This window comes from Cygnus atratus, chromosome 26 (genome assembly GCF_013377495.2).
Source record: "Cygnus atratus isolate AKBS03 ecotype Queensland, Australia chromosome 26, CAtr_DNAZoo_HiC_assembly, whole genome shotgun sequence".
In the NCBI taxonomy this organism is placed as follows: domain Eukaryota; kingdom Metazoa; phylum Chordata; class Aves; order Anseriformes; family Anatidae; genus Cygnus; species Cygnus atratus.
The window spans coordinates 2932882-2957992 of NC_066387.1; the positions used below are offsets into that span (position 1 = coordinate 2932882).

Sequence of the window (25111 nt, forward strand, 5' to 3'; positions counted from 1 at the left end):
AAGTCAAAGGACATTTTCAGTGGAATGTAAAGGCCTGACATTTAAGTGTTTAATGTTAACACTAACCTTAATATAAGCTTACTTTAAACAGGCAGACTAAGCAACAGTTGCACAACTTCACAGCTTTGGTTTTCAATATCTCAAATGTTGATCTGATTTCTTCATGTATTTCAGCTGCATTTGCTTTGGAAAATCTGTCTTTTAATTTAATTCTCTGGTTTGGGAAGTCCACAGAGATGCTCGCATGACTTGCTAAAAACATCTCCAATACAATACCTGGCAGGGTACTTCTAACAATTCTGGTTTTATTCATTAGATATGCAGGCAATTGCAATTCCCAGGTCACATTTGGATTTTAGTAATGTGGAAATCTGCTAACCCCTCCAGTTGAAGAGATACTGGGAATCTAGGTGGTTTTTTTTTTTTTTTTTTTTTAAATTGAACATACCATGTTCAATGGTATGTAAGACCTCTTAGTAGTGCCTCCAAGAAAAATACTACTTTGATATTCTTGTATTCAAAGTATATCCACAATTTCTTTGTAGTGAAAAATAATAGGCCTTAAAGAAAATAAGAGGCTTAGAATAATGGAACATAAATACAAATTCCTGCACAAGAAATTACATCTGGAAACCTTCTTCAGAAAGAGTTAAATGAAAACAGTCACCACTTTCATCTGAAAAGATATTTATTTTGAGAACTTCAACTTGCACATTGTACAAAAATTGACAAATTCAGCAAAAAAACTATAAAACGTTTTTTTTCCCCCTAACATATTAACATTATAATTTTAAAAAGGGTAAGAGTTAAGAAAACTTAAGCCAGGCACATTTGTTCCAGTCTGTCTGCAGTAAAGTGTGATTAAAAACATCTTGTCATGTTGAGGTATTAAACTGCAAACTTTGGTAATGTTAGAAAAAGACAATCCATTTACAAAAGCGAGCCTTCTTGGTGTCATTTACAATAACCAAAATATTTCATAAAAAAAGTCAAAATTGATTATTCTCCATTTCTAGGTAGAAATACACTGAAACAAAGAAATTCATGTTACCATAATACACCTAGCATTAGGAGGAAACCCGAAAGTTTGCAAATCCATGCTAATCGTATACAGCTACAGTGTTATATTTAACCCTAAGAACAAAATCCGGTCGGCAAGTTTAAACAATTCAGTGCTTATGAAAAAATATATACGGTGATTCAGAGCCCAGTCTTTCCAAAAAGGACAAAAGGCACTTAAGAATGGCTTTAGCATATTCCACAATGGCATTTCTGGATAGAAGACAGCACCTGGCTGAACAAATAGTTCCCTAATAAGAAGTCCAACTGAGGTAGTACTTCATATTGCTCCAACTACTTGACTAAAAGCAAGCAGCTTTTTTTTTTTGATATACAAAATTAGCAGGAAATGGCTTTTGATAGGTCTGTCAAATGTATAAAAAGTTATTTAAAAAATAGTAAATATCCACTTGCAATTAAAAAAGTCATAAGCCAGGAACCATCTTGTACAAGTTGAGCATCAAAATGCTGCCAAGGTGATGCAAAAATCTACCTTTATGGCCAAATCCCCAAATGCTGAAGATTGTTCAAGCAACCAAGCCATTTTTCTTGAATTAAAAAAAAGGGGGAGGGGATGGGGATGGGACAGAGGGCAATCCAAGAACTTTCACAATCATTAGCAGCCTTACCGGAAGCACTTTGTATAGAAAAAAGATGCGTGCTGATGAATGGCAGTTTTGAGGGGAAAAAAATTTAAAAAAGCAAAATTCAACATTTAGAACAAAAACAAAATCCACAAACATACAGAAGGATATTCCTTGAAGTTTATAGTTTTTTTAAAAACAAGGAAGACTTTAAACTTTTTTTTAGGGATCTGGGAGAACACAGACTACTTTTTTTTTTTTAAATTAAGCCCATTGAAAACCCATTAATAAGTTTGAACACAAGGAAATTAGAAGTGCTTTACAGAATCACCGTCCATTGCCATATCCAGGAAAGAGCTGAGTTAGAATGGTCTGCAGTGTTTCATTCACTTGCATGGTATAGTTTTTGCCAAGATCGTAGCGGCAGGCTGGACAACTGTACACATCTGCTTTGAAGGATCTATCCAAACAATCCTGGTGAAGGACAAAAAAAATAATTAGTTAAGAAATACGGATGTGCCGTTCAGCTCATTCTACAGAGCCCCGATTGGAGAATGAGGTTCCTTTTACTTCGTAGCTCACCCAGGTGTTGACAAGAGCTGAGAAAGGCCAAGAGCAATGCAAGGCTGGCTGTCAGAAAGAAAACTTCCTTCATTACATGCAATAGCACACGCTCTTCAACAGAGCGCATCAGTCACGGCAGCATTTAAGTATGTGGTAGAGATGCTAAAGACTGTCATAGCTTCCACAAGAACACGCCACGTTATTCCTCAGAAAACAAAACAAAACCATGCACTTTGTAACACTGACAAACCCATCAGTGTCACCTAGCAGCACTACTCAGCCTGCAGAGAAGGTCTCATCTTTTACAAGAATCAGGCAGTAGCAATACAATTGTGGAACTTTCTTTAAAGTGAACTTTCCTACGCCAATGAACTTTCATCAAATCTTAAGTTTTCACATATATAACTGAGTCCTGCTAGAACACTAACAGGCAGAAACAAACAAACAAACAAAAAATCTGCTTCACCACTTAAGTCAGTTCAAGGCTCAACTGCTCAACAGGAGAGTCACAGCAACTGCTCACCTTGCACACGTTATGTTGGCATACAGTTGTGACTGGCCGAAACACAACCTCCTGACAGCAAATACACAAGAAAGCCTCTTCAACTTTATTTAGAAATTTCTGTAAAGAGAACATTTGAATCAACTTCTTGTTACTATGCTCTGAAAGGTACAGCCCTCCCCCCCAAAAAATAAAAAATGAAATACAAAGGATTATTTTAGACATAGAAAGTTTTTTTTTTCCTTTAAACAAAGCTCAACATGGAAAAAAGTCACATTAACAAGTTCTTAACCTTCTCACTGGTCTCAAATAGTGCTTTTAAGTTACGCTGCAGATGCCTACATTAAAAAAAATACTAGAGTTCTGAGGCTATTTCTTTATGCAGCCAAGAAGTTTATATTTAGGAACAGTAAAATAGTTAATTACCACTATTTCAGGAATAAAAAAGTATTATATACCGGTCCATCTTTGAGAGCATCTAGTACTTCATTCCACAGTTTTTCATTGGCTTCATCACTTTTTATAAGAGATTTTTGCTGAGATGTCAGCTTATATGGCTCTACTTTAGTTTTCTTTGGAGTCCCTGTAGGAGAGTTAACAACTTTTTCCTCCCCTCCACCTGAAAAAGAAAAAAAACAGTGACTTCTTAAAAAAAAATAAAGATTAAGTAGGTAAAATCCACAAAGACCTACGAGGCTTTCTATATCCACTTGCCTACTTCACAAACCTGCTGATTTCCTTTTCCTCTTTCCTTTCCCTGGGGTATCAAACTCATCATCTCCATTATTTTCTTTTTCTTTATCTTTGTTTGCAACAGCTTCTAAATACCCCTCAGGATACTGCAGGAAAACAAAACAAAAAGCATCCAATGCAAACGGTGCCAATTCATAGACTTACAGACTATTAGAGGCTGGAAAGATGACCTCTGAGAGTTGCTCCAGGGGTTATCTGTCTTAAATAATAGATCCCTGCCCTCCTAAGGTACTTTGATTGTAAGAATTCCATACAAGAAGATGAGTTTTGTCCATTTAATCTCCTGATGTAGAAAGAAAACAACCCACAGGAGTGAAAGTATTCGTGTCCCCTTCAGTCTAGAGGCGGCTATCTTGATTCTTAGATTCTTACACAAGGCAAAGCAGATTATCCTCAATAAAAATGTATAATAGAAAAATTCCTGCTAACCATCAAGTCAAAGGGAACCACGGTGATGTTCCAAAAGTGTACCTGCATTGTTAGGCCAAGCTTTTTCATCCTGTCCTTTCCTTCTTTGGTCCAAGGAGCAGGTTCGTCATCATCCCTCCTAAGTAAGTAACGCCACACCAAAAATCCAGATTTCCCTGTTTCGGGCCAGTATTTCACAACCTAAAAAAACAGCCAGAAGCAAGTCCACCAGATACTATTAAAGCTTCTTTGGCATAAGCAAATTACCTTTCCCTACTTCAGTAGGATTCAAATCCTTCTTACCTTATATATCCCATCATATCTGTTCCCTTCTACAGGAGCGTATTTGCTGTGTTTGCCTCCTTTCACATTCCTCACCACTCGGACTGGCTTCCCAGCTCTCCAGTCCTTAGCTTCAGCTCCATTTTTGTCATTGATGGGGGCACTACAGTTCAGAGCCAGAGCTCTGTAAGAGAAAGTCCATTCAACTTAGCGCATTTACCCCAAAACTCTTCAGAATCAGAGAGGGAACAAAGTAAAACAGAGCTTGCATGGAATACTACTTTACTGAGCATCGCACTGGTACAATCAGGTACCATTACTACAAAGAGTACCAGTGTACTGGCGTTGTGCTGAACCTTAGAAATAACGTACCAAAAAAACACCCGGAAGCTACTACTGCCTATGGGAGCCCCTTCTGGGCCCGGTCTCAGGGCCAGTCTTTTGCTACTTTGCCTTACATAGTAACACTTTCAAGTATCTAAGAACTAACACTAAGTACCACTAAGAACTCTGTGAGATAGTATTCGAGTCTCTTGACTAGGGATCACATTTCAAATACACTGATTATTCATTATATTACCCTAAATTAATTGCATGGACCACCTCCTCCACTCAAATCCACACTTATGTGCAGGAGTAACAGCTTCGAATTACGAATGATCTGGTCTCCCAGGGTGACTCATACAACAGTGGCTGCAAAGGATTCAGGAGAAAGTATGAAAATTTCTACGCTATTTTACTACTCTGTTCCTTAAGTTTCAGTCAACATAGAATTGTAGTGATATTAGTCTCACATTTTTCATTTAAAGCACACCGTAAGAAGCATTTCCAGTGCACAACAGATCTACAGCCATTGTAAAACAACAGTTTTACAAATCAGTTTTACAGATTTCAAGTAAGATAAACAATTTTTCAGGTCAACAGACTGCTAGTTACTAAGGTTCAGAACAGAGTGCAAATGTTGCCAACCTGTTCATGTTGGTGAGTTTTTGATCACAAGACTGTTCTGCTGTACGTTTGTTTCCAGAGAGATCACGACCTCCGCTCCCTGTATATGTGAAGGAATTTCCATGATCCTGAAACGTATATGGATGGTTGCAACATATTCACAAGAGTAATTAAATAAAAGAGTATTTTAATCAGGTATCTTTAATATTGCACTCTGAAAAAAAGGAAAAATGACACACACACACACTCATTTAAGTCTCCCAGACTCAACTTGCCTGTCGTCCCCTCTTAAGTTTGCTAAGAACAGAGGAAAAAGTCAGGGTGACAACTGTTGTCTCATCACACACTTTAACAGGAAACATCTGATACAAAACGTAAGATGTCTACATGATAGTTTGGTTCTCAGACACAAATAATCAGGATTTACTTACTATATCATCTTCATAGCCTCCTGCCAGAACCAAGGAATAAGCACCATCATTACTTCTGCCATGTATACCTGCTACGTGGGGCCTGTGAACACCAGATTCGCTCACCTGGAAAAAAATAAGAAAAAACACAATGCAAAAGCTCGCTAGGCAGCAAATGAGCAATGTGATCACTCACTGGTCTTGGAACTAAACCAATTAACAAGTACTACTTTGCGTTTGTTTTGCATATATTACAGGATGAAACTGTGTCCTCACCACCATCATCCAAACAACTCCACGAAGAAAATACACGTTTTTCAAAAATAAGCAGTTGGAAACTGCAGCGAATTAAACACCTGGATATACTTTGTGATGTGAATTTAGGTCTTTCTCACCTAGACTGCTTTTTAACAAGCTCCAGGAATTTTAGAGTAATGTAGGTACTAAAATGAAATACTTGTATAAGGCAATTGGTCTTGAAAAACTTTCATGTCATACTTGGAGAACAAAGGCTGTATAGCTCAGGGCTCCCCGCCCCGTGGTCTTACAGGATGAGAAAACTTTAATATATCTAGTTACTTGAGACAGTCTTACCAGCAGAAAAATTAGGAGATATTACACATTTCCAGGGCAAAATACTGGAAATATACGTTTGGTTTGGAGTTTGAGTCACCAAAAAAGCACGAAGGAAAAAAGCACTTAAGTGCCTGAACAATACGACATTAGTTATGGAACACTTGATATAGACAAAGCCAGAGTTCCTTCCCTTCTGCACTTACATATCCAGTGCCATACACTTCACTATTAACTGCTTCAGGTTTCACATCTATTACTTGGATCATTCCCATTTTTCTTTACAGTGGCTGAGGCCAGGATTCAGCTTCATACCTGTACTCTGAATTTCCACATGGTGCCAACCGGAATCCCAGGAATTGGTCCATAGTGGTTAGAGGGGACAATGGTACATTCCTTTGTGCGGCCAACACATGCCATACCCTATTTCAAAAAGGAGACCAGTCAGCCAAGAATTACAAGGAACACACACCAACATTATTCCTCAAAATAAAAACGGCTTTAACTGACCTTGCCCCAGTCTCTCCGTGAGGATGAATTAGCAGATGCCATTTTTTGTTTCTTCTTACTTTCTTTTAATTTCTCTCCTGCTAAAACCACCTCACTTGCATCATTTCGACATTCAGGGCAATACCTAAAGTCACAAATCAATGAAAATTAATAAGTAGCAAAGCCTTAAATTAAAAAGAGAATTTTCTCAGTTAACTGAGTTATGATACTACAATTTCCCCATATGAAACTGGACAGGACACTGAAGCAACTCTCCATACTGGAATTAGATCTGTATTAGCCACTGTCCTTGCATGATCTTCTAAATCACTGCAGAGGTCAGGAAATGTTTGTGTCATAAAATTCTTCGTATGAAATGCTGAAACAGGATACATGAACTAAACAGCATATTTCGACGTAGATACAAATACAGGTGAAGGCATATCTTTTATATATATGTCTATATTTGTATTTATGGCAAAATATATATGAAATATACATGCTGATTACATACGTATATTAAAAAGTACATGTCACAGGCCTACTGTGATGATCGGGGACTGTGGAATACCCATAAGTGACCCATAAAAGTGACTACATGCTTACTGGCATCAGGTTTACATTTGGTTTATAGGTATCTGTACTTCAATTTGCATAAGCACCTACATCCCAAAACTATGCAAAAAATAAAAAGCTTGCTAAGCCACCAGCTTTCTGGCCTAAAACACGCTCTCACTAGACTCAAGAGAAGCTACGAAGTTGTATTTAACAACAAAACCAACACTCAGACCACCCATAATGGTAGCGTACCTCTCTTCACCTCATACAGTCACAATACCGCCACCTAAGGGCAGCATTAAGCCCTAGACCTCACTTTCTACTCAATCTAGGTGGCAATTGTGATACCACACAGCATCGTTAGAACTTACCAGTCCTCGTCGTCTGGTATACTACTAAGGGGAGGGTTGAGGCAGTAGATGTGGAAAGCCATATCACACTCATCACACATGAGCTGTTTATCTGGATCTTGTTTACCCCCACAGATATAGCAAGCACAAATCCTGCAGGTTTTGTTCGGGTTGTCCTTACAAGCTTTACACACAGGTCCATTTTGTCCTGTTCGCAAGGAGAAACAACTCTACTTCAGGCTCCAGAAAGTGTCAAGATATACTAGAGATGGTCAAAGGAGTCACAGCTAGAAGTGTTTGTGAACTCTCTGATACTCAAAGAGAGTTAACAGAATAACAAAAGGTAAGACAATATTGTACACACAAGAACTACGTAGCAGACTCACGTTTTAATGGACTGGCACTAACAGGACAAGCACTGCCTGGTTCTTCGATTTTATAAATTTCATCCACAAACGTAATTGTGCAGTCATTCAAAGAATCACCGGCATCCCTACAAGGAGAAGTTGATAAACGTCAAAGAGATCATAAGATATCCTACAGCATGAATTCACAGCTGTGTGCCAGTAACACAGACTGGTTTGGTGTCAGCCCTGTATCACAAGATACCTGCTGCAGCATCGCCTGCTCTAGCACAGTGGCATGACAACATCACCATGAAATACTTTTTGTGACATTAGACAAAGCATACCCCTTCTTGTCTTAATGAAGATTCAGGTACTTGTAGCATTCAAATCACTATCAGTGACTGCTGTCACCCCAAAATATTCCAGACTATACTCCTCTCCTGTTTTATAGTTATGAAGTCAAAATAACTATGGTGAGAGGAAAAAGAAGGAATGTTCTGGCAACCCCATGAAAGTATATTTTTATACATCAGCAACTAAAGTTCAGAGTCCCTTATATGTATACTTGCTTTCTTCTAAAGAAGAGATTTGGGGTTGATTTCATCATCCTTATAAAGTGAGGGTTTATTCTGCATTTCTGTATCTGACAAAATATTACACTGAAGTTTTTGTAAAGCTACTACAGATAGTTAACACAAACAATTAAACAATTCTTTGCCTCTTAGCAAATACAGGGCTTTGCATCTTCTCAGCAGTATGTGAATCCACAGATCAGTGTGCCCTGCGATTCCTTGCAGCATCCAATCCCTCCAGTGGAAGTTAATTGAAAACGCAGTACTACAAGATCAATCACCCAGCTTTCCATCTCTCCTCAGCATTTCTGGCGCACCATTTTTTCAGCAGTCACTCAGACCTCATGAAGGCTTAAACAGAGCTGGAGAATTCAATTTATTCCACATTTCTATTCTTTATTGCTTACCCAAGTAGTATCTTCGCATTTATCTCCTTAATCATTTTTGTTTCCCTTTTCTGCAGAATCTCAGCATCATACCAGAAACCTCTCTCTTTTGGTTCGTCGGGATTATAGTTGACCATCACCACCTGTCCTACTTCTAGCTGGTGCCATTTCAAAATAGTCCGTGCACGAGCCCGTACATCATTCGAACTCAGTTCTACAACTCCATTCTCTGGATAACTTGAGGTAGAAGGCCAGAATGGAAGGACAGAGAAGACGAATCAGATTCACCATCAAAAGTTACTTGCGGTAATTTTATCTAGACAAGTTGATTTAAGAACTGATACGACAGAGCATACAAATATACTGTGAAGAATAACGTCTCCTCCTCCCACACAGTCACAGCCAGAATCAGTCAGCCTAACTTTGTTAGTATCGTATCCCTTTCAAAACTTGGGTGATAGGATTTCATACGTCTAAAAACATGATGTCTAAAAACAGCCCACGTGTTTTGTTTTACAGTTGTCTTACAATTACAGCCCAGTTCTGTTCTACCTTCATGAATTCTTACAATCAAATTCCCCACTGACATCACAATCCAAATGACTAGTAGCCAAGAAATGAACAAAACTCACTCCTCATATTTCACATGATATATTACATCTTCTTCAGGAATGGTCGTCTGCTGATCAGGATCTGCACAACTGTCATTTGCAGCTTTTTTTCTGGTTACATTTACAACCTGGGCTTCAAACCATGCTCCCATATTCATATCACGAGCATCAACCAAGTCATTGATCTACACAAAGCAAAGTATACAGCTCACCAAATGGATTTTCAATTTGAGCATTAATTTTCAGATCTACTGGAAGATTTAGCCATCTCAAGTTAACTGTTATCAAGATATTTTACTGATCATCTTAAACATTAAGCTGTCCCTTGCCTTCCTGTTCCCATTATGCAGCCCTATAGCCTTCTCAGGTTAAACCCCTAAGGCTAAAAATCTATTCTACACCAAATGCATACAAGCCTTATCTTGTACAAACTACTATTAAATAGTTTACAAGAGGCTTTCTGAACTGTCTTACTCATAGTCTGATGAGGACATCACTAGATCTGTAATAAAATCCCTTGAAACAGACAAGTAAAAATGATTCCGAACAGCTTGTTGAGATTTTCTTTGGTTCATTCAAGGAAGTTTCAGCTTTGACAAATGCAGCAACTCCAAGCAAAAATACTGGGGAAAGTTTTTAAATTAAAACAAGCACTTGCAATACTTTTTTTTAAAAAAAGCAAAAAGAGCATATTGTATTTTAATTAAAAGGGTAAAATGAAAAATAAGATATTTTAACCCAAAACATGTTGCATTTAATTAGTTTGTGGTTGGTTGGTATTTTTTTTTGTTTGCTGTTGGATGGTTTAAGGAAAAAAAAAAAAAAGACAATTGGAGAACGAAAGATTTTCAGAAATTTTCAACCGCTGAACACGCTTCCCCTCCCAAAGCCTGGCTTTAAGCAGTGCTCCTTCTCCAGTGACTCACTCACCTTATAGAGGCCGAAGCCTGGGTCAGTCCAGTCAGGCTGCGCAGCCGTACTGGGCTGTCCCTCCAGTTCCATGGCACCTTCTCCATTGTGAGAGCTTTTGTCAGATTCGCTTTGGCCTGAGCCGCAGCCAGAGTCTGTGTCAGAGAGCTCAGAATCCTTCTCCTTACTAACAGCAGGAAGCACTGCTGGGCTTTGTCTAACCAAGAGCTGAACAATGTCATTCAGTCCAACACTGTAATCAAAAAGGGAGTGACCATCTTCCATCTACAGGGAAAGGATCGAAATAATCAGGTTATTTAATTCAGCGGAGATTTTCCGATTCAAAACCACCCATCGTGTTGCAACTGTCTCCGTGGGCCAAGAGAGACCACAGTTCTTGAAAACCATTAACAATCAAGGAACTTGGCAGCTCTTCAGCAGCACAGATACTTATAGATTGTTATTCTTACTATTCAAAGTGTTCTTTTTTAACGGACTCCACCAACTAGAAAAGCTTCCTTGCTGCCCAGATTAAACCTCTGTGTCCTGTGAAAAGGTCTGTGGCACATTCCCTAGAAATAGCGCTTCTGGGAGGAAGGACTTAAACCACAGATCCCCTACATCCTATTGAGATTTAAAGGTAATTCTACATCACCTAGGAACTCTAACGGAAGTTCTTTCTTCCTTAATCGAGACACGTCTCATAATACAAACGTTACCACAAAGCAGTCTTTACATTGTATTTGCGCACGCTCCTGATTGTTGTTAAGACATTGCTCTGTTACATGCAGCATTAAGTAGAAGCCAAAGAATTAATCACCTACTTTTCTCCAGGCAAACACGCAGTTTTTCCATTGAGAGTAAAAATCAAAAAGGATTCAATTCAACTTGAAACCACCCAATCACTTCTTAGCACGGGCAGGCAGGTCCTAATTTCACACCCTCTCTAATTTTAAGAATGTATTTTGAAAGTCTGGCGCTGTACGTAGTCAAATCAAGAGCCCACCCCTGCAAGAAGTAAGAGAAGTTCATAGGGCCAAGTAGGTTCCTCTCCTTTCAGGAACTCGGAGGAGCACCACCATTTCGGAGTTAAAATACAGCACTCGAGACTACGCTGCAGCTCGAAGTTTAGACAAGCTTCACCACATATTTAAGGTCTGACTAAGAAATTATACAGGAAATGATCATCCCCTTCCAGCCCAAACCACCAGAAAAAGCAATCCCCCGAGCTTTGTTCCCTATCAATGGGAAGCAGAGTAAAACCTCAAAAATTTACACTTTACGGGAATCACTACGATAATTCAATTCTGATTTACAGCTCAAAACGGTTACGGAACAATCCCTGGAAATCTGACCGTGCAGGAAACGATCTGGACTTTTTCTGTTTTAGAGATGAGAACTCACGGAGATACACAAGACCAAACCAAAGAACTGTCGCTCGTTCTCTTAGAAAGGAGACAATACGACAAACACGGTATTGTTATCAATTGTCACCACCAAAGAACCGGGCGACAGCAGGTGCAAAGTGAAATGAAAGAGCAGAGAACGCGAACAGGACATGAAACCACAGGAGTGCAAAGGAAATTCTGAAAGAAGTGACAGCAACTGAAGATCTATCTCCAGCAAAGGATGCCTTTTTTTTTTTTTTAAATTAACGAGTATTTTCCTGACGTTTTAAAATTTGAGCTAAGGAAACACGTGAGCATTTCAAACAACTCAAAACCTCAGACAAAGCACTAATGGGCGCAGCAGGGAACGATCACTACAGGATCACACTGGGTAAATGTTTCTATGTAAAACAAAGCAAGAAAAAAAAAAAAAGAACTGAACTATGAACTCGGGGAGTTACACAAAAACGAATTAACTTTGCAAAGCAAGTGCATCTTCAATGAAGAAAATAGACGTGATGACGGCCAGTAAGTGGGTTTAGAGCTATTTAGCTGCACAGACAGTGGCAGAAGCCTGCTGACAGCCTGCCTCGCTCAGCGCCTTATCTGCGAGCCCCCCCGGGTCTCTGCATCCCCTGGGTGCCCGTGCCGGGGTCGGTCCCTCCGCTGACCCCACAACTGGGTGCTGAAAGCCCGGCCCGGTACTGGGGGTACCGGGGCAGAGCCTGGCCGGGGGGACACGGGACGGGGGGGACGGACATGGGGGGGGAAAAACACGTAGGGGGGACCCAGAACCGTCGAGGGGGAGGGGGACACGGGGCCGTCGGAGGCACCGGGGGGGCGAAACGACAACACGGAGCCGTCGGGGGGGGCGGGGGGGGGGAATGGACACGACTCGGCGCCGCTACCGAGGCGCCCCCCACCCCCCAACCAACGGAGGGGGCCCAGGCCAGAGGGACCCCCCCCTGTGAGGGGGCGGGGGGGTGGGGCGAGAGCCCCCTCCCGGGGCGCTAGGTGGCGGCAGAGCCCCCGCGGCTGGCAGCGGGCCCTGAGGGGGCTCTGAGGGGGGGGTCTGTGAGGGGGCGGGGGGGGGGGGGGGGGGCCGTACCTGCTTGCCCCGGTAGAAGAGGCGCTGCCGGTGGGGCTCGACGCCGAAGACCTGGTGTATGCGCTGCCGCAGCCCCTCCACCTTGGTGAGCTTGGAGAGCGAGTCCACGCGGTGGGTCTCCCTGCCGTCCATGGTGCGCACCTGGATCCACATGGCGCCGCTCCTGCCCTGCCCGCACCGAGCCCGGCGTCAGCGCCGCGGCCCGGCCCCGGCGGCGCCGCTCGAGGACACCGCGCAACCTACCGCCGCCGCCGCCCCCCGCCCGCCAGCCGGCCGGCCGGCCCGCCCTCCCGCCGCCGCCACGCCATTGGTCAGCAGCCCGGCCGGTTCGGGCGCTGATTGGTCGTTAGGTGGTTTAGGCCCGCCCACCCGAGCGCCTAACGGCTTTGGTTGCGCCCCTGCCTCCGTGCCGCCTCGCGGGCGGGCGCCGCGCGCCAACTGTATCTCGCGCCACAATTGAAACGCTCCCTGCGCTCTCGCGGGGGCCGCCCCCGGAGAAGGCTCGCGAGATTATGCAAATGAGGGCGCCGGGAGGGGAGGGGGCGCTTTTAAAGGGGCCGCTGCCGGGGACGGCGGAGCTCGGTGCCGGGGGGGGGGGGGGGGGCACAACGGGGCCGCGCCCCCGGGCCGGGCTGCTCCCCGCGTTCACGGCGGGGGGCGCCGCGTTCCGGTCCAGAGAAAAATAAATTTTAAAATATAATAATAATTATTATTATAATTATTATCATTAATAAAAGTAAAATAAAAATAAAATAAAATAAAATAAATAATTAAAAAACGGGACCCCGGCCGCCGCCGTGCGGTCCCGGTCGCCGCCAGCCCCGGCCCGCAGAAGCCCCGGGAACCGCGCGGGGTGATGCCGGGCCCTGCCCGCCCCCCGGCCCCCCCCGCTCCGCTCGCAGCCCCCGGCCCGGCCGCGCTCCGAGGGGTTGTGGCCGCTCCCGGAGCCCCGCGGCCACTCCCGGCAGCGCTCAGCCCCCGGTAGAGGAGCCCCGGGGCAGCGGCTCCGCGCCCGGTACCCGGCGGGGACGGGCGCTGCTGGCCCCCGGTGACCGGCAGCTGTCACCGGGACGGGGGTGGAGGGGGGGGGGGGGGAACCGAAGGGGAAGGAGGGGAAGGGAGGCTCCTCCGCCATCCCCTTACCGCGTCCCGGGCTCGGGGGCCGGCGGCGGGACTCACCGGCGTGGCGGTGCTGGAGGCCGGTGCCGCGCTGCGCCCCGCCGCCGCCCCGCGCCTCTCCCCGGCCCTTTGGAGTTTGGCGCGGAAAAGCCCCGTGCGCGGCGGGCGCCCGCCCATTGGCCGCCGCTGGCGGGAACTGAGCGCCGGGGGCGGGGCCGCGCCCAACCGGGAGCGCGGGAGGGCCCCGCCGCCCAACCGGGAGCCGAGCGGGGACCCCCCGGGGTCCGGCACGGCACGGCAGGGCCGGGCGCGGCACGGTCCCTTTGGTCCCGTCCCGCGGCGAGGGGTCAAAGGGGTCCGGTGGGAGCCCCCGCGGTGGGTGGGAAGGGTCTCCCGGTAGTCCCGGTACCGGAGGGACCGTTAGGTTGTTTGGAAACGGCACCGGGAACGGGCCGGTGCTGGGTGTGCGAAACGAGCGGGAGGCGCGAAATGTCGCCTCGTGGCTGCCCTCCTAGCAGCCATCTTCCAAAGGCGCAGCGGCACCGCCGAGCACGCCGCGGGGCTCATCTCCGCCGGGAGCTCAAGGCTGTACCGGGAGCTCAAAGCCTCACCGGGAGCTCAAAGCCTTACCGGGAGCTCCAAACCTTACCGGGAGCTCAAGGCCCTGCCGTGGTGCTGAGAGAGGCCTCCCAAGATCCGAGCCGCCAGCTGCCGAGCCCCCAGGCCGGGAGCAGTGCCGGTGCTCGTGGTGCTGTGCGTGGTCCCCTCGAAAACGTGGCCGCGGGTGCTGCAGCGGGGCTGCGGGGCGGAAAGCAGCGCTGGTCCTGGAGGATGTTTTCCTCCGAACTTGTAACCCTACGAGGAAATTAGAAAGGATAAAGGGTGTTTAGGATGGCCGTTCGGTGGAGTAAACTGCAAGCAGGGGATTTACCGCGAGGTTTCTGGGAAAACGAATCGGCGTTGAAGTATAAAAGTAGGGGAATTGGCGATTGTGGGGGACAGACCCCGGGGTGGGGCAGTGTCAGGGCGGCGGGCTGGGCTCCACCACCAGTGGCTTCAGCAGCACCGCCACCCACCCAGGCCCAGCCGAGCGGCCCTGCCGGCCTCGCGGACAAAGAGAACACGAGAGGCGCCGAAGCTAAATGCAGAGCAGTATTTCCCGTGGTACGCCCCCCCGCGCCCACAGACACAGAGCTGAACTCTCGCATGCTTCAAAAAAAAACTGTGAAGTCGGTGGGATGTGGCACCCACCTGCCCCCCTGTTTTCAGGCTGCCCTGGTGGGTGTGTGCAGCAAGCGAAGGCCTCCTAAGCAGCGTGTGTCCCTCTCGGATGCCCCTGCCCTCTTAGGATCTGTTGGGGATCCCACAGCTAAGCCACGGATCCCAGGTTGAAAGTCGGTGGCCTAGATTAGGTTAGTACCAAAGGTTAGGCATGTGTCAGCGCACAAAAGCCTTGAATCTGACCTGCGACCTGCAGCAGTCAGGCTTCATTTCCTCCCACATCTGAAGGCTTTGCCTTGCAAGAAAGTCATTTTTCCCCCCTGTAGATGCACAGGGGTCTTAACCTTGACCTCCTGTAGCAGCACACCCTTTCCACAGTCCGAAGGGGTTATCAGAAGTTAGAGACCTCGCAGGGAGCAGGGAGAAAGGCTGAGCAGGGAAAACAGTTTGCACCCTTTTAAGGGCAGGTCCCACACCTAAATGTGTGATCCAGGTTGGGATCTTCTGGGCTGAAGTTGGAGGTAGTGCTGTTTAACAGCGCACCTGGATCCACATTGTCACCCACGTGTCCCATTTCTAGAGGAGTGGAGAACCCACATCCCTCACCAGATGCAAGACGGTTTAACAACAGACGTTTACTACCCTCTTTCAGTCTTTTTTCAGCATCGTTTACACCTCTATAAAGGGCTACAATAAGTTCAAAAAAAGCCACTTTCAATATACAGACCTGACCCTTCTTTCCTTGAGTAGTCCATGTCCCATTAAGCTCAGTACAAGGAATGTATATTTAACCAGCTATTTGGGTCAACTTTCTGACACTCAGATGCTAAGTATGTTTCAGGTAGCACCTTATCGCCTGGCATTTGACTCTCCCATACACCCCATTAGGGTCCCATCTCATGTCCACATCAGAACTACATTGCACGTGTCCAGGTGCATCGCACACAGACGTCCTTCTGCCCCCGGTGATCCCCACCACAGTGCAGGGAACGCACTTTTACCGTAATGCAGGGGCTGTTCAAGGAAAGGGCTTGTGTATGGTGACTTGTAGCATCCCTAGAACTATCAGGGTCAGGAAGCAAGAAGTGCAGTTTCTGAAGAAACTTTTACTCATTCAGTGAATCCACACACTGCAGAAGCTGTGCTGTGCTGCATCCTACACGCTCCTCAGTTGGGTCTACAGATCACTTAAAATAAGGCTCAATTCTAGATCATTCTAGTAGTAGAACACTGACTTCATTAGAAGTTAGATTATTTATACTCTCATATTAAGGTCCTTTCTTCTATTAAAACAAGAACACTGCCAGAGAAACTCATAGAGCACTTCTGATGTGAGATAAAGCCCTGGGAGCTTCAGGTTTCCACAGACTGTCAGAAAAAAGGAGCGTGACTTCCCTGTATTGCAGTTGTCTAAGAGGCTGATGAGTTTTAGTTTTCTCCCTTTCGGATTGTTTTAGGCATTTCTTTCCTTCAGAGTTCAAATTCTGATTGAAAACACTTCTGCCATCTGGCAAATCCTCCATGCTGCGAGGAAACAATATCTCGGTTCATCTGCCAGCAGGGATATCCAGTTCAGTTTACGAAAATTTAAAGCAGTGTTGCATTCATTTGCAAAAAGACACAGTCAGCAAGACAAACTTTTAACAGTCTCCTTGTTTTAAGTGAAGTTTTGGCAGAATGTTTCCGGAGAAATGAAAGTCCAGGTGTGTACCTAAGGAATGACAGCTGATAGACATGATTAAAGCAAGTCTTGCATAAAGAAGAATTGATAGCCGGTCTCACCAGTTCCGAGGGGGCCAGATTTATCCCTGTGTGGGCAGGACAGTCTTCTCATTACAGCCACTATGATTCACGCCATCCATGCCTTACAATGCCTTTACACCACTTTCTGGTTAATATCTGAAGACACAAGAGAAATAGCAGGGCCTTTGGTCCCACAAAACTACAAGAAGCATCACAGCAAGAGGTACAAACACTTAAAGTGTTTAAAAGGGTCATGGTAACAGCACGTTGCATAGCTTGCAGAAAGCCAGCTGGGATCAGGAGCAAGCACCTTTGACATCTTCCCCTAACCTCACTGGCTACCCTCCGCACTCACCAGAAAAAAAGGCCACATCTGCTTTGTTCAAGAGACTTGTGGCTCTGAAATATCCCCGCTATAGAGAACACGCGTTTATTTTTGCAAGAGTCCTTTGGCAGTCGTGAAGAACACGTGCAAGACCAGGTAAACGAAACAGACTATTCTACTTTACAGAGGTGGAAAAAATATCAAGAACTGAGCCTTTGCCCTAGCTAGCTATTTAATGGCTTGCCCATCATTAATAGTTGAATGTCCTCATTCAAAAAATAAATAAAAAATAAACATTCTGTTTGATGTGCAAATAACTTAATTCTGTCTTCTGCTTTTTTCTAAGAAAAATGTTTTGTTTTGTTTCGTTTTCTTGGAAGTTGGAAATCAGTATGTGGAAACCAGTGCAGGATGTATGTCCCAGATGGGGACATACAGAGCTATCCCATGTTGTGACCCAGAGCCTTAACTTTTTGCTACTCAGTGTCCATGAACCCTCTCTCTGCTGAACCTTCTTCTTCCTCTCCGTGTTTAAGTGCCACTGTAAGCAAGTTCTGCCGTCTGTGTTCTGGGCTCTGCACTATGTTTCTTGTCTAGCACACACCGCACTGTAAGGCTTAACTCGCTGACCTGTGGGAAGTGCTCTGAGAGCCAGGACTCCCTGAACCACGACAGTTAGTCAAAGAAAACCAAGGTAGCTATAACACACTGCTTTTATCCAGTTTTCGTCTTTCATCTGAGGTATTAACATCTATGTTTTATGTTTGTAGATATGTACCCTTTGCATAGCTTCTCCCAAGGACTAGCAATGATTCAGTCATGTCACGTTCAACACAGCAAGAGCCCCCCCAGGTTAAATAGCAGGGCCCATCTGGAAGGTCAAGCAGTCCCTGGGTGCGCTGGAGGTTTCCACGTGCATTGGGATGACACAGGGTCATGCTGCATCCAGCAACAGGAACTCGTGAGATTTCATTTTCCTCTCCTTCCACAGAAGGCTCTTTGGTGATAGAAGCTCTCTGCTGCAGGAGCTGTGGATCCGTGATTCTTCAGACTTCTCTAGAGAAAAACTATTTGCCCTTATCTGCTTTCAACTCAGTCGTCCTGTATGAGATCTTCACCACTCCTTGGAGGACCAAAATGAAGACATAATGCTTGAGTCCAGGACTATTGTTGCCCTCCTTAAAGACATGATGCTCCCCAGCACGGTGTCTCCTCCAAAGCTGCTACACGCAAATCCAGAGGAAATGGAATCATGGAAGACAAGAAAGAGCTGGTGGAAACTGCTGACCTCCTGGGTCCACACACGCATGGTGGGCAGGGTGCCCACTGTCATCTGCGAAAGAGAGCAGCACGAGTCTGTGTGAAATGCAAGACAGCAGCATATCAGAGAAACCTTTGCAGACGTGCACCAAGATCCAGCAAATGGGGATGGACGGTGCAAAATCAGTGCGTTCTGCTGTCGCAAGAGGTATGTGTTTTTGTTGAGATGCTCTTATAATTTCCAAAATAATTGGGGTATAGCTAGATAAACCCCCAGGATTGGGGAGTGATGTAAAGGGAGTCTTGTATCGCTGATTACTGGGGAAGCAAAAGTAGAGGCCTCAGCAGTGGCCTGAGGCAGAGAGGACACACTTAGCAGGGCCAGATAACATCTAACCTCTCATTGATTAAAAAACAACTGGCTTTTTTATGTTAACCCACCCCACCCGCACCTAAAGGTATGAAGCAAGAGCGCAGGAGTAGAGGGAGGAGCAGAACAGGCATGTAGAAAACCAGCCAGCAGTCTGAAAACCAGCAGAAAGGTGAACTGGAAGACTGGGAGAGCAGCCAAGAACCAGTTGGGACGTTCCCTGCAGTGAGGGCAAAGACAGCTGGGGCTCCAGGCAGGGACCTGCCCGAGCTGCTGCCGCCTGCCCATATGCCGGGGAAGCTGCTGGGGGGGACCAGGGGCTGGGAAACCCTCCGGGGGAGATGGGCAGCAGGAGGCATCCAAGTCCTGTTTCGGCTGAGGCAGGGCGAGGGCAGCAGAGAGCTGCAGCATGTCCTGGACTAGGAAACTGCTCAGAAGACTTCAGGAGACCAGGGGGTTGGTTGGAAGGTAAAAGCTGAGCTGAAGCTTTTGGTACTTCACCAGCAAATTGTTTGCAGAAGGCCACAGCACTCTGAAGGACGTTGCCTTTGGAGATCACCACGCAAAGCCCGGTGGCTGGTACTGACAGGAGGGCAGCACAGGACAGGATCCAGCACCGAGTCTCCTGCCCCACAGCCCTGACTCCATCGCTCCCTGCCCTGGGGCAGCGCTGCAGGACTGGCGCGAGGACACTCAGCGTTGATGCAGGCTGTGGCCTTGGACGAGGCTGCCGTGAGGAGCACCACCGACTGCTGCAGCTGACAGGAAGCTAGAGCATGAGGGGCTGGGTGCTTTGAGTTGACGTTATTAGCTATTTCTGTGTCTGAAACTATTTCTGCAACTGCTACCCAAAGGATCACTCGCTCCCAGCAGGAGGAAGTGGTCAGGCAAGAGGACACAAAGACAGGAACATGAGCCAGCAGAGCCTCCGGGCGGCGGAGGCAGGCAGGGCTGTCACCACGCATCGTTGGGACCTTGCAAAGGTCCAAAGGTCCAAAAAATGGCAAAGACCACAGGCTGACTTGTCGCCTCGGTGGGCTCCAGACACCACTGCTCCAGAGGGACACCTGAGCAGCACAGGGCTTCTCAAGGAGTTTGCTGGAAGCCCAAGGGCTTTGCTTGACTTAGCCAAGGAACAGAAATCAGAGCTACGCATGCTTCACCCATGAATCATCTCTTCTCGTGCCTGTGTATGTGCCCTGGGGAAGGTGACCACAGCATCATGGCAGATTACTAATGGAGTAAAGGCCATGAAAGATCAACAAGACCGTATCTACCGCAGTAGATGAGCACTGGCAGAGGAGGTGTCAGATGGGGCCTCTGGTCCCCGAAGAGATGATGCTGAGCTGTGACACACCACAGAGCAGGGAAAGGAATTGGGCCTAGTGCTGGGGACCCAGCATAAGGGCCTGATCCTTCAAATCCTCCACAAAGCTGCATGCTTCCCTCTCAACAGGACTGGGACAACTGAGAAGCATGTAGCTGGAGATGCCTCATCCACTGGCAGAGCCCAGGACACGGCTGAAACAAGAGCTGTACAGCTAGCAGGGCTGCAGAGGAGCAGGGTTTCCTGGCTGCCGACAGGCACGGGAGACAGGGGGTAACATCTGGGATCCTTACCAGAGGGATTCTGTCCCTGTCTTGATGCTGCAGCACATGCCCAAAGGCTGCAGAGTTACTGGTGCAATGCTGCCCGTTGTGGGAAGCACTGCCTGGTGCCACAGGGCTCGCTCGCTCCAGCCATGGAGCATGTTTCTCTGCCTCCTACACCCTTCCCACGCCCACCAAACTTCTGAACTGATTTTATCTTCACTGTAAGTATATGGTATATATACAGTACCAAGAATCACAGACATGATCGTGCAAACCTTCGCTCTGAAATTACAGGCTCCAAAATTTCGGAGTTCTGATACTGCAGGCAGGTCTACCACTGATCAGGAGCTCCAAGCACTGGTATTTTGTCCTGGGTCACTAAAATCACAGGCCAGATATCAAGCATTGTCTCATTAATTACAATTACTGTTGTTATCTCATGCAAACCACCTGCCACTTACATGGCACATGGGAATCCTCACTTCTGCACGCATTCATCTGTGCTACATTGCAAGGCACACAAAGATGTACCGTTCCGATAGTGCTGTTTTACCCATTCAGGTGATGAAATATAACCTGCCTCGTGAGACTTTCACCATCACCACCACAACTGGCGTGCTCAGGCACTTCACTCCCATGAACCAACTGACAATTTGCATCGCTGACATTTTACCTGAGGACATAACCCACTGTCCATATACAGGACAAACACCGAGAAAAACATGGGACTCATTTCGTGATTCCTGGTTCCTGAAATTAAAACATTTCATCATATCTTCAGAGGATAGACAAGAACATCCATCCTTTCCCCTGTACACATCACAGCCTATAAAAGCCACCATGCAATACCTGCTAATCAGCCTCAGAGTTAATACAGGACACCGAACACTTCAAATGTGCAACTTAACCTGTGAAAAGAATGAGATCAAAGGAGGGACCATGCATTGCCGGGGAGTTTGTTAGATGACAGGTTCCCAGATTAAGCTAGAACAGTAAATTTACTTCACAGAGACATGCACAAAAAGTCTTCTCATCAGTGCAGGTGGTAAACCATGAGGCAAAAGCCACAAGTTGTAGTTGGAGAAGTTCAGAGTGAACATTAGGAAAAGCTTCTTCATTAGGAGCATAATGCAGTACTGGCTGTGTGAGGTCTCCATCCCTGGGAAGATTTTCATGACTCAGCTAGACAAAGCCGCCCAGCTGACCTGAGCCACGCTGGGTAAGAGTCCTGCCTCAAGCTGCAGGTTAGACGGCCGGACCTGCAGAGGTCTTCTTCAGCCAACAAGTCCACGGCAAGGCTGACTCAAGTAAGGAGGGGGATTCCTTTTAACCTCAAAGCTGAGAAGTGATCATTGTCAACATTTTTGTTAGCTTAACAGCACATTTTCAAAACACATTGACGCTCCCATTGCCTCCATGGCTTACCGTGGGCAATGCAGAAAAGAGACCCAAGGTCTCCTGCATTGACTGGCCAAAAACAAGGTGACTCAATCAGTTTAATAGCTTTAGAAGACCTTAGATAATTCTTACCTGTGCCTCAGTTTCCTCCCCCACGGATCTCAAAAACAGACAACAGGAAGCTTAATTGATAGCTTCAAAGCAGCTTTTGAGATCTGAAGATGAAACACAAACAGAAAAGCAAAACATTGACTAAAAAAAGACATTATTTATTATTTCTATTAAAGAGTCCAAAATTCCCCCAGCCAAGCTCAGAGTCCTGCATTGCTGGGCACTCTGCAAGTGTACAAATGAAAGGCGGCTCCTGTCTTGAAAATCACTACGAACTTGAGAAGCGGCACGTTTCATCACCATGTATTCGCCGTAGCCAGCCACCGGCTTTGAGCAGGAGGGCATGTCTTACTCCTTTGGTGGTTACAGCACCCTTGCTGCAGGGGAGGAGAGATTTGCCAAGGAAACACCACGGCTGAGTCACAGCCCCCATGCCTGCTTCTCTGGGCTTTCTTGACAATGCCTGGTGCCAGGTGAGGAGCAGCTTGAGAGCGGCTGTAAGCACGCTGAGCCGCCCAACCCGAGCACTTTCCAACCACATTCCTGGCTGCTAACACAGCTGCTCTTCAGAAAACCCAAGGGCAAGCTGCCTGCCGCCGGTGGCTGCCCCCGCACACCCCGGCATGGGAGAGAAGCAGGACGAATCCTGCTCCAGCACCTCCCAACCTGCGCCAAACCCCAGGCTGGGTACGTTTCACCCCATGCTGGGCACGGTGGGCATGGCCCATGCTCGAACCCTCTTCCCTAACAGCACGGGCACGCTGCCGGAGGGTTTGCAGGAACGCCTCGCTCTGTCTGGGCCTCGCCGAGCTCCCAGAAGCGAGGAACTGCCTTTGGCACGGCATGGCGGCGGGCGGCAGCGCCCAGCTCCGAGATGTGCGTGGGGCTGTGGGCACAGGAGCAGCACTGGGGGGCTGCTGGCCGGGCCCCCTCCCCAACCACTGGGGCAGGCCCATCTCCCCCGACCCCATCTCCATCTCCCCCTGACCCCATGTCCTGCAGGGCCGCCCATGAGGCCCCGCCACCCGCACCCCATTCTGGGGGCCACCCAGCCCCGTGCCCCCACCACCCCAAGCCCCTCAGAGGAGCCCCCCCATTCCCGCAGCTCCCACCCCACCCTCCCCATTGGCCAGGGAGGCGCCCGCCGTGCCCCAATTGGCTCCCTCAGCTGCTCATCAGGCCCGTGGGGTATTTAAGCGGGGCGAGGCCCCATCCTCCCTGTGCTGCTGGTGCTGGTGGAGCTGTGTGGGCAGGTGAGGCAGGGCTGGCGGGTAGGGGGCTGCGGTTCGGGGAGGGGATTGTGGGTCAGGGAGGGCGTTGTGGCTTGGTCCCACGTGGGGGGCATTGGGGGCTCCCCAAGGGTGGCTCCTGGTGTCCCGGGGGATCCGCAGCACCTTGCCGTAGGTGGCTCTTTGCAGCCTTACTGGGGTGGAGGGCTGGGGTCTGAGCTGGCTCCATCTCTGGAAACGGTTCCTGGCACTGGGGGAGAGCCCTGAGGCTGTAACAGCCCCGCTGAGGGGCTGGGTTCCCCCGTTGCTGCTCATGGGGCTTCTCTGGCTTCCCTGGGAAGGCACGGGGCCATGTGTTGTCTTGGGGTGGGAGGGTGACTTGGGGAGGGTCGTCTTGAGCTGGGCTTCTTGAGAGCCACAGGTGACATCTCCCAGTGTCTGTGCTGCACATAACGTGCCTTGGGAAGGAGGTGAAAGGCTTCAAATACTTCCCAGAGACTTCCTCTAGCCCTGAGATGAGCTGTTGGCAGCATTACAGACCCCTGAGCTGCGTGCAGGCAGCTGCAGGTCTGAAAGCTCTTCTGTGCGTGTTGGCTGGTGGCGATCAAAGCAGGACGAGGGGCCTGCAGGAGGAGGCTCTCCCACGCGGGGAGCGCGTGATGTGGGTGCCTGACAGGACATCGCTGCTGACTTGCGATCAGCTGGGCATTCCCTTCCTGTTGACAGTGCCGCCAGACCTGCCTGCAGCTATTTCACAGGGATGATTATCGGCGTAGGCATGCTAATAGTGTTAACGAAGGGGAGGGCTGAAGTGACAAGGTAACTTGTCCCTTGCTCAAGAGCAGCCCTGTCCACAGAGGGAGGCTGCGGCCCTGCACCGTTCTGCTGGCTCACTGGAATGAGCACTTGACAAACTCGCTTGGTGTTTCTCAAGACTAACAGGATTCTTTGTGACTGTGTGAAACTGTGTGGCTGTGAAGGACTTTGTTTCTGGAGTTGGTTCTGCTGAAGCTGCCAGATTAAAGTGGCTGTTAATGAGCCAGCGGGGCATGTTTCTTGCTCTGCAAGTTACAGGTGCAGCCCAGAGCCCTGGGAGTTCTGTGCTCGTGGTATAATCTGTAAATGGAAAATATGGGAAAGCCCAGGAGCTGTCCTACTTCAGGAAAGAAGGAACAGGGTTTTCTAGGAGCTTGGGTAGCTTAAACACTAACTGTCTCAAGGAGATGCTTAGTAAAAGCCACTGGATGTGATGTCTAATTTCCCTTGGAACTGGGGGAGCGAGCAGTCCATGCCTCCCACTAAAATAGTGGCTCCACTCTTTGAGGTTCCCTAAAGCTGCTGACCTTTCCAGAACGGTGGTAGAGGTGTAATCCTGCCAGCAATTCTGAATCTTACGTACCAGGGTCAAAGCCCAAATCACCTAATTCCCCTCCTAAATCTAACTCTGCCCTCTGAGCGTTTGCAGTGCCTCCCTTGGCCGTGGGCAGTGCCGTTTCCCCCTGCAGCAGGCATCCTGTGACCCTGTTCTGCCAGCTGCGTTTAGGGTAAGTGGGGTATCGGTGGCAGATCTGGAAAAGAATGCAAGTGAGTGCTTCAACCGCAAATTAATACCTTTGCCCTGATTAGCCCTACCTGCTCATATCTAAATTGCTAAAATTAGCTTTGTTTTTTAATGCTCATTAAGGAACTGCTGGTTAAGCTATTGAACTAAGCATGCTAGTTATGGCTCAATCACTTTTCCCAAAATAAAACAATTCAGGAGGTTTTTTTTCCTCTTCAACATCCCACCTCTCTATCCACAGGACAGTGCAACACAGGCTAGCTTCATGGGGCAGAGCTTGTTTCAGCAGGGAAAAATAAAACCTTCTGCATGTTAAAGATCTAGTTTTATGTCTGCTGGGCACTCTCAGAGGCAGAGATGAGGGGAGCTGCTTACCCCAG

General features: G+C 47.4%; 1 protein-coding gene across 7 annotated transcripts; it reads right to left on the reverse strand.

Moving 5' to 3' along the window:
• Positions 1-1968: 1968 nt before the first annotated feature.
• On the reverse strand, positions 1969-19610 carry UHRF1 (ubiquitin like with PHD and ring finger domains 1). Of its 7 annotated transcripts, none has more exons than XM_035567690.2 (19): positions 19341-19610; positions 15869-18542; positions 14570-14775; positions 12802-12969; positions 10327-10590; positions 9418-9581; positions 8807-9022; positions 7867-7973; positions 7502-7688; positions 6594-6717; positions 6399-6506; positions 5532-5636; positions 5122-5228; positions 4174-4336; positions 3934-4071; positions 3437-3548; positions 3168-3328; positions 2731-2829; positions 1969-2117 (listed from the first exon to the last, which is right to left on the reverse strand). In XM_035567690.2, exons 2-19 carry the CDS (start codon positions 15894-15896, stop codon positions 1971-1973), a joined length of 2604 nt encoding a protein of 867 aa, XP_035423583.1. In that variant the 5' UTR covers positions 15897-18542; positions 19341-19610; the 3' UTR covers positions 1969-1970. The 7 variants fall into 7 exon arrangements, with proteins under 7 accessions (XP_035423583.1, XP_035423582.1, XP_035423587.1 ...); XM_035567689.2 differs by having other exon boundaries at positions 16924-18542; positions 19341-19584; XM_035567694.2 differs by lacking the exon at positions 15869-18542 and having other exon boundaries at positions 19341-19584.
• Positions 19611-25111: the final 5501 nt, after the last annotated feature.